At 39.9% G+C, this 15792-nt stretch overlaps 1 protein-coding gene across 1 annotated transcript in view; it reads right to left on the reverse strand.

The window, feature by feature from the left end:
- The window catches only part of CSRNP3 (cysteine and serine rich nuclear protein 3), a 90301-nt gene that overhangs the window by 14999 nt on the left and 59510 nt on the right, over positions 1–15792 (reverse strand). The window contains exon 3 of the mRNA XM_037044559.1: positions 11430–11689. Coding sequence (XP_036900454.1) covers positions 11430–11689 — 260 coding nt within the window. The remainder of the gene's footprint in view (positions 1–11429; positions 11690–15792) is intronic.

Genomic DNA, 15792 nt, shown 5'->3' on the forward strand with positions numbered 1-15792 from the left:
ATGTGTCCAAAAAACTCTTGTGTTTATAAAATAAAAGCATACAGAGTAACCAGCACATTCACAGGAATGCTCTCTTTTGAGACAGATATTTTGGAAGGCAACTTGGCACTTGGACCATATCTAGTTCAGTACTCTTTCCTCCAAATAATGCTGTCTTCCTAATAGCTCAAAGAAAGCTTGCCAAAAAAATGGTGTTTAAGGAGATGGCCAAGTCATCCTGGCCTTCAAATCTGCTTTTATTCCTGTGAATATGTGTTTGGGGGAAATAGAGGGGGGAGGTAGGGGTGAAAGAGTGTGGGAGGAACCGACGTAACACAAGAATAATGTTGGTAACAGTTTTGGACGTGTGTGCTAGGCACTGCTCTGAAGACTTTACCTGTATTAACTCATTTAGCATCACAAAAATCTCATGAGATACACATTATCATTATATCCATTTAACTGATGAGAAAAGCTAGGCATAGGAATGCTAAATAACTTGCCTAAGATTGCAATCATGAGGACATGCACAAAGTCACAACCTAGATATCTGACTCTACAACTCATATCCTTACCTGCCATGCTAATTACATACACACACTGTTTTGCTATATTTGATACATACTGAATAGTCTGCCGTGCTTATGTTATACTAGGCATTAGGCAGATCAGTGCCCAAGACACAAGCTTTGAGCTCAAGGTACTGGAGTAAGGAGATGAGAAATCAAGTAAATTTCAATCCAGTTCATGAGGATTTCTTAGCTGAGGGTAAACACAGGACATTTGAGAGTATGTAGAAGGGGTACCTAAAGGTGAGGCTGGTGGTGGGGTGAGGAGGAAAGACACTCACATCTAAGCTTAACTCTGAAGATGGAATAACAGTTAGATGAACTAGTGGAGGCAGAAGGCATTCCACACGGAGCAGCGATAATTTCAAAGGCCTCAGGTGAGTCAGAGCATGAGGCATTCACTGGCCTCCGGCTTATTCAGATGACTGGACTTGTATGGGATCCCTCTTGTCTTGGTCCATAAGCAAAGAATAAAATAAAAAGCATGTAAAGAGCAGATCTGCCATGAGTAGCTCCTCGGTTCCACTGCTTTAGCCATCTTACAGGTGATAAGAACAATTTGAGATTTAATTCAGTGATCTTTATTGTATTACATGCCTATCCTATATATGTGTACATTTATTTATGTTGTATCGGAAGGATCTCAAGGTCATGGGCTCTGGCCTCTGTGTGTGTGTGTGTGTGTGCTTATTTTTTGTTCAGTGATGATACTGAACATGGGACTGTATAAATTTGTCCAGACTCACTCTACAAAGACTGTAACTTTAAAAAAAACAGATAGAATGGAAACATCTTAGTTTTCCAAATCTGTCTGATGTGCACTGGTAAGTATGAGTAAGCAGTCTCCAAAGGCCAACAAAGTAAAGTCTTTGTGCGTTTAAATACACTTGAGGGATGGGACACATTACTGTCAGAATCAGGGAGGTGATTCTGAAACTCTTTTGGGTCAAGTACAAGAGAGGCTCAAATGAAAACAAACTTTCAATCTTTTTTATCTCATATCATGCAATGGGTGAATTCCACTACGAATTTCAATGCAAGGCAATCTTTGGTGAATTCTGAAAATAATGCAAGATGATTGTGAGAGAGAAACAATACTGAAAACGTGGAATGATGAAAATGCTAAAATTAAAACAAAACATGTATTTTTAGCAGTAAAAAGGTACTCTCATTAATAAAATCTCCTGTGCTTTACATAAACTACCTCATCTACTTTGCAATTTTATGAAGCATTTTTTTAATAGATGAGAAAACTGGAGTCTTGAGAAGATAATTTGCCAAAGTCTATCCAGCTACATAGCCAGTCGGTGGTTGTACTGAGAATCAGGACTATTTGATGCCAAAGCTCGAGCAAGTTTTGCAAGACACGTTTGGAGTGAAAGCCCTTAAAGGACAGCTGTTTACAAGGAAGGACAGGGTCACAGCCAAACTCCCGGGGTTCATCCCAGTGTTGTGGGGCAAACGAGCAGTGTGAGCTCCCTTAGAATTAGCTCATTCAGAAGTGAAAAACATGATTCAGACACAGAGAAAAAGAGCTCAGAGCGAAGAAGATGGGAAGTGAGAGGAAGATATGACCAGCTCACCAGTCGGCGTTTCTTTTGGCTACTTAATTTGTGGGCACGTGGAAATGGCCTTGCTAATAAGAGACACCAGAAGAAGGTGGTCCAACTGACAGCTACCACTGTCGAACTAGTGTGTTCCTCTTCATTTTCTCAGCTGACTTTTACATATAAGCCCTGGGCTTCATTTAGTCAGCATAGTATGTTGCCTAATTATGTAATCATATATCAGTTTTGGTGATTGGATTCATGTATATATTTTCCATTGTAATGGGAACACAATAAGAATAGAGACCACATATGTTTTGGTTACCACTGTATCCTCAGCACCTTGTTAATTGCAACCCCCAAAGTAACTGATTAATAAATATTTTTGAATGAATATTCTTTTTAAAAAATCTTCACCTGAGGATATGTTTATTGATTTTAGAGAGTGAGGAAGGGTGGGTTAGGGGAGAGAGAGAGAGAGAGAGAAACATCAATCAGTTGACTTCAGGTACACACTTCAACTGGGGATCGAACCCACAACCTTTGGTGTATGAGATGACCCTCCAATCACCATGCTATATTGCCAGCCCCTGTATACTAGATATTAAAGTTTACATATGCATGACAGCTCTGTCATCTAAGGCACCTCCAGTCTGCTAGGGAGATGATCAGTTAATAAATATGATGTAGCATGGTTAAGTACAACAAAATGTATGTGTAAATTATGGAATTAACTGGGAGGAGGAAATGATAGACAAATTAAATGGAAGAGTAGACATAAAGGCAAAAAGCAGAATTACCTTCTTTCTATTCTGACTTTATAGTCCTATCAAGGACAAAAGCCTTCAAAACAGTGACAGGTGAATGTGTAAGTTAGGAAGGATTTAATGCAAAGAGGAGGCGGAGGCAGTGAAAGAGCACCCAACTGTTTTATGTCAGAATCCCTAGGCCCAGGAAATCTGTCATACAACAGTGAAAAAGCTCAGTCTAATATGTGTCAAAAGTCACGGAGAAAGAATAAAAAGGTAACTGCCATGAGAGTAAAGTTTTTAAAGATCTAATTCTAGATAATATTCTAGAAGAGATTGTTTAAACAGATGGTCTCTGTATACCTGGAAAAGTGAAGAGTGACTAGTGGAATATTGCTTGGGCTCAGCAGAGGATGGCCATATATTATGTTAGAGTCCATGTGGAACCTTAACATATAAATATGAAATATAAAAGCCAGATAAGAGATAAAGCAGAGCGTGTGGCGCACAGAGCCCTGACCCCAGGGAACGCAGCTGGGAACCACTGATCTGGCCCTGAGACTCTCAGACAGAATTCCTTGCGGCCTGCACGTGGAACAAAGGAATGTGAGATGAATAATGAGGAGATGGATGGGTACACGAATTTTCAGATAGCTGAATAATTGAAAATATGTCTAAAAACAGTGGTGCCGAGCTCTTTGTCCAGGGAGGTGGGAATGAGGGATGTGGCTCACATACACCTGTCAGCAGCAGTGCCTTGCCTGGCAATGAGTCTCAATGGAGGCTGGGAGGGGGGTAGTGAAGGCAAAGCTCCCTACCCCCTCCCCCCCGCCCCCCGAGGATCACTCTTCTGAGAGGACTTCCTGAACTTTGCCTTGTAATGGGAGGTATAGTTTTAAAATCCTGTCTTGGATGAATACCTAGGAGGCACATTTGACTGCATCTTCAAATGACAAGATCAGGTTTGTTTAAATTAAAAAATCACAAAACCCAAAACTTTAATTGATTGCTATCTGTACACCATGTCCAGCACTAAAGAGGATTCTTGCCCTGGAGCGATTACAAAACTCAATTTACTCATATATAGTAATTCACACCCGCCTTATCTGGATTTTGTTTGGCTTCTTGTTTTTTGTCTGCTTTCTTTTACTTACTACCATCTTAATGTGAACAAACAAATTAATCAAGTTCCTGAAATCTACAGTAACTTTAGTGTATATCCACACATAGGGCAGCCGCAACTTTGGGCAGGATAATGGAACATTCCTATATGCTGGACAGATCCCATCTGGAGTACCAAGTCTAGATCCAGCACCATATTTTGAGATGGACATAAATATCCAGCATTCTAACCAGAGGAGGGTAACCAGGGCAAAAAAGCGTCTGAAAACCATGCCCTAGGAAGATTAGTGGAAAGACCTAGGGATGTTTAATCCTGTAGAACAGAAACACATGGAACCCATATAACTTGCTGTTAAACACATTTGCATGTCCATCAACATTGCCTTTTTTAAAAGATTTTGTTTTTATTCTATTTTTAGAGAGAGAGGAAGAGAGGGACAAAGAGAGGGAGAGAAATATCAATGTGCAGAGAAACATTATTTGGTTGCCTCTCACATGTCCCCAGTAGAGGGCCTGGCCCGCAACCCAGGCATGTGCCCTGACCAGGAATCACACTGGTGACCTTTTGGTTTGCAGCCCTGCACTCAATCTACTGAGCCACACCAGCCAGGGCTTCAACACTGTTCTTGAACCTTGAAGGTCTGAAGAACAGGGACAAAATTTATTCTATGTACCTAGAGGGCAGAATAAGTGTGAAAAGGTATAATTAGATGGTAGCAGGTTGGTCCATGTAAAGAACAACTTTCTAACCATGGAAACTGCACAAATGGAATGGGCTATCTCAAAAAGCAGGTCTCGTATCATTTGGCTACTCAGTCAAATCTTACAATATAATTCTTCAGTTCATTAGTTGTTAAATGCAGGTGGCAAACTGGAACCAATTTAATTATGCCTCAATGAACCGGGAATGTTTGGTTTTTTTGTCACCTTACAGGAATTTTAACAACCAGAATTTTCAATGAGTACGTGGCTTACATATCACCACAAAAGACACCAGAAAGAAGAATAATATCAACATATAAGACCCATAAATTTTTCATACATTCCTTTATCTTCCTTTCTGGTTTAGACAAACAGGGCTTTCTTTAGCAGTGGCTGATAAGTCAAATAAATCCAACAGTGCGCTGGTAAATATTTAGCAGCTGGGTTTTTCTCTTTAAGAAGGGACATCTACTTGTTATGTTTGTCAAGGCCCATGGTGTGAATAATACTCCGTCATGGCAGATTGTAGGCTACCGTTGGGGAGATATGTCAGGTATCCAATATACTTTAGTGAGCACCTTTTGCAACCTGGCTCTAGTATACCACTGGATGCACCTCCCATTTTAGTCAGCAGAATCAGCTCAATTGGTTTCAGACTAAAACTTTTTCCACTTTAAAACCCATGTTTATTACATATGAAGCATGTAAAGATTTTATTAAATATGCTTAATTGTTCCATTTAAATTAAAATACCAGAAACATTATGAAAGAACATATTTTTAAATATACTCCATTTGCCCGGGGCTGATGGCCAGTCTCTCAGTCTCCATCACTTTGCTTAAGCACATTTTCTCTGTCCTTGTCAAAATAGATTGTGCGTATGACATGGGACATACTTGGGGTATTAGTTCCCCATTTGGTGTTGGACCAGGTGTTCATTTGGGGATGTATTCTCAAAGCAAAGGCAGCAAGTATGCTCTTCAGTAATCTCTATGGTATTTAACAGAGAACGTCTGTAGGGATAAGTGGTGTTAAAAATACCATGACAATAGACTTTAAGCCATTCGGTAAAGAACTGTAGGATGGGGAAATAGTTAAAAAGCACATCCAAAAATTTGGAAAGTATAGGTTTGAGATAATAGCCTGTGTCTCCCATCTCTCACAAACCTCTAACCCTTTACATTTCCTGGGGTATTTAGGATCTTTACCTTCAGGTTAGTCAAATCACAGAACTGTTGAAGGGACACAAGGGGACATGGCTGGGGTGAACATGAAGAACTGTATCATTGCATGGGTAAGTCACTAAAGGAGTAAAACCCAAGCATAAGTGCAAGATTTGGGGGGAAGAAGATTTAGATAGAGACTTTTTAAAGGTTGATGATTAAAGGTAGAGTTACCATCTGGCAACTCTTTTTATGAGGAAAGAGTGCAAACAATCAAGTATTCTTCAAGGAACACATGACCAAGAAATTGAGAAGAGTGAATAACCCTGGAAAGCCATTGGAAATGATACCAGATTGAAGATAGCCTTGATCTCAGAAAGGAGAACAATTAAGTTTGCAAAAACACTGAGAAGGAGGGGCCGTCGAAGCTGTGAGAGCTGAATTAAATTTCCTAGAAGAGGGTAGTAGAATCCAGTAAGATATAACCCAAAGGCAATTGGAAAGCCAAGGCCCTTTGAAATGTGCGAGTGGCTGCCTAATGCATTTTACAGATGAGTGTGAAACGTGAATAAAGGCTTATGCAATTGTTCAACAGTGTGGTGCAGAGGATGAAACCTAAGCACTTAATTTGCAATAGAATATAGTATTCAGATAACTGCATTGATTGCTGTGAAGAGTCTGACAGATCTGAATGAGCTTGACAGAGAAAAAGAACTATGATCTGTCATTTAGGAATCTAAAGGTAGTTATGTCTTTTAGGAACATGTATTTTATTAATCAACTTTCTTTATTAATTGTTTTTAGACAATGTTTGGAACACGAACCTCCAAAATAAAAATAAGTTTGTTCTACAAATCTAATTGCACATATTTTTCCTCAATCTATCTATCTCATAATTTAAGAGATGATTTACCAAGTAAGATATTTTACAATGAAAAATTAGTTTCTATTCTTAATTTGTTCTCAAAATATGTATTATAAAGAAACACCAGGAAGTGTGTATCTATCTTTTTACGAATTTTCCACTTTAAGACCCCACTGGGAGAAGTGCCATTCATTGTATACACTGGGTGCTCTGTTTGGAACCCAGAGGACACCCTAGAAAGAAACGGAGGCACAGTGAGAAGAGAAACTTCTCTTTCCTCTTTTCGGGCTGCTGGTTCTCAGATAAGTAGGGGGGAAACTCCGCAGCTCCAAGCCCAGCAAATTCCCCGTGGTGTTTTTCCTGGTCTCCATAGTGAGGAGTTTGGAAAGGCGTTGTCTCTTGCCAGAGGCTGCCTTCTCTTTATCGCCTCCCACTGACGAACTCCTCCCGGAAAAACCAGAGTGGCAAAGTGTGTTTTCAACAACCCTGGCTTTCAGCAACCCTTCGGGCTCCTTCCTGTGCTGGTGACTTTTCTGCTGCCCCAATGAAAATAACAAAATTGATTTAGTTGTTTATTTTGCTACTTACCTCAGAGGGGTTTATATTTCAAAACAAATGCTATTCATATTAAAAGTATGAAAATTTCAAGTATCAGAAAATTTTTGGACAGTTCATTTTAGATTTTTGGTATCTAAACCAGCAGAGTCAATATTCAAAAATCATAAACATTAATATACTAGATGAAGTAAAACATAAGGACTCGAGCAAAAAAGAAAAAGTAGAAAGAACTCATGGACATGGACAGCAGTTTGGAAATTGCAGAGGGGTGGGAGGTGGGTGGAGGCAAAGGAGGTTATAGGGGGGATAAATGGTAATGGGAAAAATGCAATAAAAATAATATATTTGAATTTTTATATATGTATGTATGGGTGAGTATACATGTATATATGTACCCACTATATATACCCACAGACTATATATACATATATACATATATATATATATATATACACACACACATACATACATATAGTCTATATATACATATAGTCTGTCCAAAAGTATCCAGCAATGTATTGTGAAAAAAATAGGGACATTTATTGAAGAAGATACAAGCTATAAGAAACCTTGTATGGAGGACAACGCCACCTCAGTTGCCTTCAAAGTAGACACCTTGGGACTTCACACAGTTCTCCCAGCCTCTCTGACACTGTTCAAAACCCCGCAAAATCCTTTGTTGGAATCACCATCAGCCGCCCCATTGTATTTTACTGAATCTCATTGATGGTTGGCCTGAAATCCCTTCCCTTTCAAGGGTGATTTTAATTTGGGGAAAAGCCAGAAGTCACAGGGTGCCGTGTCTGGGCTGTAGTGGAAGGCTGAGTCACCTGGGTGATTGGATGTTTTGCCAAGACACTCGGCACGAGACGTGATGCACACGCAGGCGCACTGTCATGATGAAGCCACCAGTCACCAGTTGCCCATAGCTGTGGCCTTCTGAATCGCCTAAACAGCTTCCACATAGGAATGTTCAATCTTCATGCAAAATCTGAGGCAGATTCATTGCTCTACTCACTCAGTCATTTTGAATGCAAAAGCCACACCATACACATGCTCACTCAATGGCACGTCCCACCCCCACTGATTACTACAGTAAAGTCATCATCGTTCATACACGCGCACTCCAGTCCACTCTCCCTGGCTGCCAGGTTACATCCACATCACAGAAACTGTTCTTGTTATATTAACAATGGCTAGACATTTTCCAGACAGACCCTGTATATGTAAATAATACACATATATGTTACACACATACACACACACACAAAAGTTTTCTTCCATTAATTCTCCTCAGGCTTTTTTTTTTTAGGAAATTGGTCCACATTGTTGTATTGCTGTGATATTTTATCAGGTTCATGTGATGCAGGTTTCTGAATACTTGCAGTACAGTGAGGCTAAGATCCCATCACCCTAGAATCCCAGTATCATCTTGCTTGGTATTCATTTGGAAGAAGCTACGCTATCCAGATCATTTTTGTTTATACCTTCACCAAAAGAGACAGCTGCATATTTTCACTTCTGCACTGATCAACGACAAACCTAGACTGACACCCACTGGGATGATTGACTCTCCAAGTTGCAACACTAAGCATGATGAAAAAGAAGAATCAATAATAGAATGCTATTTTTGCTTCTTTTCTTCTTCAGCCTGTATAAAAAAAGGTGTACAAGTAGCTGAATACAAATTACAGTAACAGAATATATCACAGCCTGATGTGGAGGAAGGTCCCTGCATTGTGTGGCTCCCCCTAATATTCATCACATGTAAAATGTGCTTCAAAGTTCACCACAATAAATCTTCTGGTTTTCAGAGAGAATTATAGCTCCCCAGCTGTTAAACACTACTGCACACAGTACTAGACCTCGGATAGGGACGACTCCCCATAGGTACACAGACTGTCTTTCCCAATGCCTATAGGGGCTAATCAATTAATTTTAGAAGAGGAAGTAATTCAATAACATAACCAGTTTTCTGTTAGCGAGTCGGCAATATAATATCTCTATGCTTCTTTATCTTTAGTTGTATACACAGTCACATAAGGTACCTATTCCACTGGGGTCTTTGGTAGGATAAAATTAAATAATACTTACAAAATGCCTGGCAAATAAAAACCACTGAATGAATGGCAGTGATTACTACTGTTCCTCTAATATTCGAGTTTGAAGAATGACTTCTCTCTTTGGGTAGGGGCATTGTTGGTTTGCAGTGCATCAGAAAGGCAGGGGGTAGGTTTCAGAAGCAAATCTGAAAATTATTATTAAATTAAGCTATAGGTAAGGTAATCATGAACAAGAACAACATTAGCAGTGGATTGTTATAAAAAAATCTTAAGGGAATTTCAAGGAAATCTGTCAGAAATGCCTCCAAAGGAAATGTGAAACATGCTCTTGGTTGATTGTATCCAGTTTAATTTAAGTAACTGATGTCTTCTGCAACTGGGAGCAAGGCATGTAGATGAATTGCAAAATGCATGAAAACAAGGTCTTTTGAAACACACGTGACACTTTTGCCAACTGACTTTACACTGGAAACTAAAGACACAAGTAACAAAGGTATGCTTACGGTGCTTCAGCGATGTAAAGAGTAACCCTTTATATTAAGTACTCTGGATGACCTGCAAAGATTTTTTTTTGTCATTAGATAATGATGGGGGAGCATTTCCTATAAAGTGATAGGTTGATGAATCAATGCAAATATAAAAAGTGCCTTTGGTTGATGAAAGTTTTCTGAGCTGTGTTTCTCTTGACTTAATCTCTAATGTGGCCAAAGAATAGGTATCTCTATGGGATAACTCCCTGACATCTCTTTAAAAACTAGAGATTCTCTGAAAATCAGTATGTCCAAAATGATCTCATCATCTATCCCCCGCCCCCCCCAAACAGCCCCAGACCCAAGCTGCACCTATTCTTGCATTCCCTGTCATATCCTTGTCATAGACAAAGGGACTATCACCCACAACCCATTCACTTTTGTAAGCCAGACATTTAGGAGTCATTGTTTTCCTTCTGAACCCATGCACCATCAAGGACTGTGGATTTGCCTTCCTAAATTTCTCCCTCAGTCCATCCTTTTTCATCTCCCTTACCATCCATCTAATCTCACTTACCATTATCTTTCCCCCGGACCATTGCAATAGCCTCTCACCCGGTCTAACTCCACATGCCACCCCCTACCTCCTACCACAACATGGCTCTTTCTACTCCAAAAATATCCTCACATCATGGCACCCACTCCCATGCTGAAAACTCTTGGATTATTCCTGATGGCCTTAGGATGAAGAGAGAAAAGGAATGCTTTCACATGATCTACAAAGCCCTATCCCAACTCCTCCACGCCACTCCAATCTTTCTGCCTCAGCTCCAGCCACACGGGCCTCCGTGTGCTCACTGTACTTCCTTCCTCCTGCCACAAGGCTGCGCCCGGTCCTCCTGCTGCCTGACCCATGCTTGCCAGCCCTTAGCGCCCAGCTCCCTGCTCAGATTTCAGGTCAGTTGTTATTTCCTGGAGGACACCTTCTTTGACCTTCGGATCACGTCAATTCCTTCATACACTTTCAGGGCACTTTGTAGCTCTCCTTCATATTACTTTATGAAGCTGTGATCCTACTTTGTCTACACAACTAATATTTTTCTTTCCTATTAATATGTAAGTTCTGGGAGGAAAGGGATCCTATCTATTTTGATATCAGTTAGCCCTAGCCTAAGCACGTCTACAACCTAGCATTGCTCAATAATATACATTTATAAAGTGAATTATGAATAAACAACGTGAGGTAAAGTTTCCACATTGTTTTCAGAGAAGACACTATATTGTTTTTGCTTTAAAAAAAAAAAGGCCCTGGCTGATGTAGCTCAGTGGACTGAGCTCGGGCCTGCAAAAACAGGGATTGTAGTTTGATTCCCAGTCAGGGCACATGTCTGGGTTGCAGGCAGGTTCCCAGCAGCGGATCCATGAGAGGCAACCATACATTGATATTTCTCCTTCCTTCTCTCCTTCCCTTCCCCTCTGAAGATAAATAAATAAAATCTTTTTTTAAAAAAGCCTCAGCAGGCAGTCTGTTGTGTAAAACACCCAGTTTGGCTTGTGAATATAAGTAGGAAAATGGTTAATGCAACCAAATTGAAGAAAGGAGGTGGGGTTTGGCAAACAGTGAGTTTCAGATGCAGTTTACCTTTAGTTTTAAAGAGTTCAGCTTTTCCTCCCTGAGGTGTTCTCGTAACATCTCCCGGTGGAGCCTCTCCTGCTCTCGGGCAAATTCGCCCAGAGTGTACTGGCGCACGCTGTTGTGGCGGCTGGACATGCCCAGGGTGCTGCCGCCCTGGCTGGGCACGCTCGTGAAGCCTTGCCTCCTGGTGAAGTAGTACACGGTGACACAGCTGAAGTGCACATTCTTCGTCCGTAGCCGCTTCTCTCTTTTGAGAATGGAGGAAGCTGGAAGAGAAGGAAACGACACAGTGAAGACCTAGGGCAGCAGTTTTTAGATGAGGTGAAGCGTTAGAAACTGTCACCTGAATCTTTACTTAATTGTTTCTGACTGGGAGACACAAGAAATGGCATTATCTCAGAGTTAGCCCAGATTGCTCTTTCTTTTCTTAAATCTTTTTCTAGCTGTAGTGGAGGAGCCCTTTTGAGTCCTATAAATAGTAGTAGTCTAAACCAACTTTTAGGAAAGTTGCCAGTAGTCTATGAATTAGTAGCAGAATTTGATTTTTCATTTCCCCTAACCCCTGACATTTGGGTTTTATGGTTTTCAAGTAAGTTGTATCATACTATAATTAGAAAAGACACACACTACAAACCTTCACATTTTGGATCTTATTTTTATATTGAGGGCACCTGGCATAAAATACATGTATATTGAAAAATTTTAGAAAACTCCAAGAAGCAAAAAAAAAAAAAAAAAAAATCACAAAAAAAGTTCACTGGCACTGTTTAGATATTTTTACAATCTAAATCTAAAAAAAGCTTTTATTTGATGTGAATCTTTCTCACCAGCCTTATGGACAGTGGGATTTTCATCAAGTGGCATCGAGACCATTGGAAATGCCATGGGACATTTTATATTAGTTACGGCAACATCGGGATACACAGAGCATCGTGGAGGGGGGAGATACGCACTGTAGTTAACACAAAGAAAGGCACACATTGTAACCAGGGCCTTTTGGAGTTGAAGACATGCTGGATGCCGTCTAGCCCAGCCCTTTTATTTTAGGGTGAAGTGACCTAGGCTTGCAGAATTTGAGGGATTTCTTTCCGTCTAGTTAGTGGCAAAACTAATCTTAAGCCTAAAAGCTCCCAGTCTGGTGCGGTATTATATGATATTTCTTCACTGGGTAAGAAAGGATACAATGAATTGAAATATATAGAATCATCCTGTTTTGCTTGAATTGTGCTCACCTATCCCCCCAATATGTTGAAACTCTCCCCCTCAGCACCCCATAATGTACCCTTATTGGGGAATACGGTCTTTACAGAGGTGATCCAGTTACAGAGACTTCTTTAGGGTAGGACTTAACCTAATACACCTGGTGTCCAGGTACAAAGGGGACATTTGGACACAGATGCACACAGCAGGATGATCTAAACAGCAAGGGAGGAGCCTGTGTGAGGATGGCTAGAGGTGGGGATTACGCTGCCGAAGCCAAGGAATGTCTGGGGCTACCAGAAAGGGCCAGGAAGGGGTCTTCCCTTACAACTTGCAAAGGGAGCATGGCCCAGCCAATCTTGACTTTGATCTTCTAGTCTTCAGAACTGTGAGACAAGAAATTTCTGTTGTCCTAAGCCACTGAGTTGGTCGCATTTTGTTACAGCAACACTAGTAAAATAATAAACATGCTCAAATAGAACAACAAACAAGAAGAAACAATGCACTGAGAAGAAATCCTTGGATAGCAAAAAATAATATAAAGTAACATTTATGGAGTACTTTCCAAGTTCTGTATTATGCAAAGAACTTCACACAAGTTATCTAATTTTATCTGTACAACTCCTTCGGTTGATATTACTGAAGAAGTCTCCATTTTGAAGAAGCCGAGTCATCAAAGGTCAAACAACATGGCTAAGGTCATATAACCCAGTATGAAGTTGGGATTTGTTATTCTTGAGCCTAGGATTTCAAACATCATGTCACAGTGAGAGCTGAAGCCATTCTAAGGGAGTTGCATAAAGCTGAGAGATGTTAACTGTTACTGTCTTTGGAGATGATTTTGATTTGTAGCGTTGAGTAAGCAATTATAAAAGAGAGAGACTACAATATCACGTTGGATTTATATAAGAATCTTTTTCCAGGTGAGCTCAAGGTTTTACTTTCTCATTCTCCCACCCTGCCCCACCAAATATTCAATCCAAGTACAGAGAGGCTGCTATGGTTGATCTCATTTCATAGATTTATTTATTCAGTAAGTACAAACCAAGGGCCTACTATGTGCCAGGCACTAGACATCTGGATACACTGGAGAATAAACCAGATGGTGATCTGTGACCATGAAACTTTCATTTCTAGTGATGAGAAGCTCAGACACAGTGAACAGACTCTGAAGAGTACAGACTGAGAGAAATATGACATGTGGGCAGGAATTTACCTTTCCCAACTTCCCCTCCTCCCTACTGTCGTATTTCTCCCAAGGAGATTGCTGGAAAGCAAATGCTTTCAAATGTGCATGTGATTCTCCCATCTATAATATTTATGTGTATGGTCACTGCAATGTGTACTTCCGGCGCAGCAACAGTTTTCAACTTTGATTTAAAAACTCCGATCTGCTTCAGAACTATATGTTTATATCATCTCAAAAAAGAAAAGAATTTGTAAAAAATGTAAAAGATTACCATATAATACAGCACCAGACTGGGAGCTTTTAGGTTTAAGATTAGTTTTGCCACTAACTAGAAAGAAAAATTCAACAATCTGCATAAGTAATCAGACAACCTCATCTGTCACCCCTTACGGCAGGCTAGAGCTTTTCTGGTTTTGGGGTGATAACCTTCAATCTTTACACCCCTGGTGTCATAGAAATGATGTCCTGAAGCCATTATCTTTCAAGGCCATACATTTACAGATAAGAAGAAAATTAATGTACTAATTTAAGGTAATTATTGTAAACACCTCTGACAATTTTATTACTTATTTCTTCTCAGACAATTCACAGTACTCTAGACAAATTCCCTTCTTAAAAAGGAAATTTATTTAGATCTTGTACCTATACTTTTAGATTATAAGAACACTTGAACCTTCTGCATGAATGTATTGCCCCACCATTTTCTAAAAAAAACAGATTATCCTTTTCAAAAACTCGTTTTAGAGAGGATTTTCTAACAGCAGAGCAGGGGCCCTTTACCTGGGCTCTTGGAGTTGCCAGCATTATCGAATTGTGCTAGATTTTGTTCTGCTTCCTACTGCACAAGGGTTTGCAAAGTCAAGCCTGTGCTTATGCTTGTTTTAGCATTTGCATATTATAAATAGCACTGCCAAAAGGATAATTAAAAAGCCTACAAAATATTTTTAGATGGAAGGCTTTGAAAACTGTAAGATCAACTTTACGAACCACCTTTGGATTGAATTAGAACACTAGAATGGTCTTTCTGGGCTATCTTCTCCCTCCAGGCTCCAATTTGACTAACATCACAAAATGAAGTCATCAAAAAAGATTCTGTGTTCTTCAAGCCTGGGAAAAACAGACACATTCACTCAACACATCTGCCTTCGGGAATCCGAAACCTTCCCAATGTACCTATGTAGTCATTTGTGCCCTTGTAGAACAACTGAACTCAACTTTGCCTTTCTAGAGAGTTTAGTTAGTGTTCAGTTTACTACTGAGAGGTCAAGAGCAAGAAAAAAGGGGGGAGGAGAAAGCGTGTTTCATCATTGCTCTAAAGAATAATTAGTCTGTTGCCATGCACAATACTATTTTTTGTGTGTGTCTTTCTGACCCTTTTCTTTTATCCCATTCACAGTTACCACCTCCCTTCCCTGAAGCAGAAGTATCTAATGCAATAGGGCTCAACATATACTGCCTAGGACACAGCTCTTGGGAACACCATTATGGTTACCAGATTAGGGCACACTGGTGCTACTGTAAAATGATCACATATTATGAAGATAATGTTGGTCTTTATGAATTAAAAAATAAATTTCACAGTAACTGATATTAGTTTATTGAAAGAAGTTATACTCCCAAAAATGCTTTAGAAATGAATGGAAAATTGGGAAACTAACTCATTCATAATGCCAGGGTATGAATTTAATTAGATAAAATAAAATAATCTGTATCACAAATTATGTATCAAGTTCATGGACAGTGAATTAAAAATGGAAGGCAACACTAGAAATGGGGCCATTGTGTTTCCAGGGCCACCTGGGTGAGCCAGTGTGTTGATGATGCCAATATTCGGAATATTCTGATCCCACAGAGGGGAGGAAGGGTATCAGGGCAGCAGAGTAGACTTCCACTGAACTCTATGAAAATTCAGCTGATTTTGCTCCACTTCCACTCAGAGACCACTCTGTTCATATAAATTGGAAAATACTTTCAAGTCAA

The sequence above is a fragment of the Sturnira hondurensis genome, unplaced genomic scaffold (genome assembly GCF_014824575.4).
Source record: "Sturnira hondurensis isolate 20B ecotype Veracruz unplaced genomic scaffold, ASM1482457v3 Scaffold0004136, whole genome shotgun sequence".
Lineage (NCBI taxonomy): Eukaryota > Metazoa > Chordata > Mammalia > Chiroptera > Phyllostomidae > Sturnira > Sturnira hondurensis.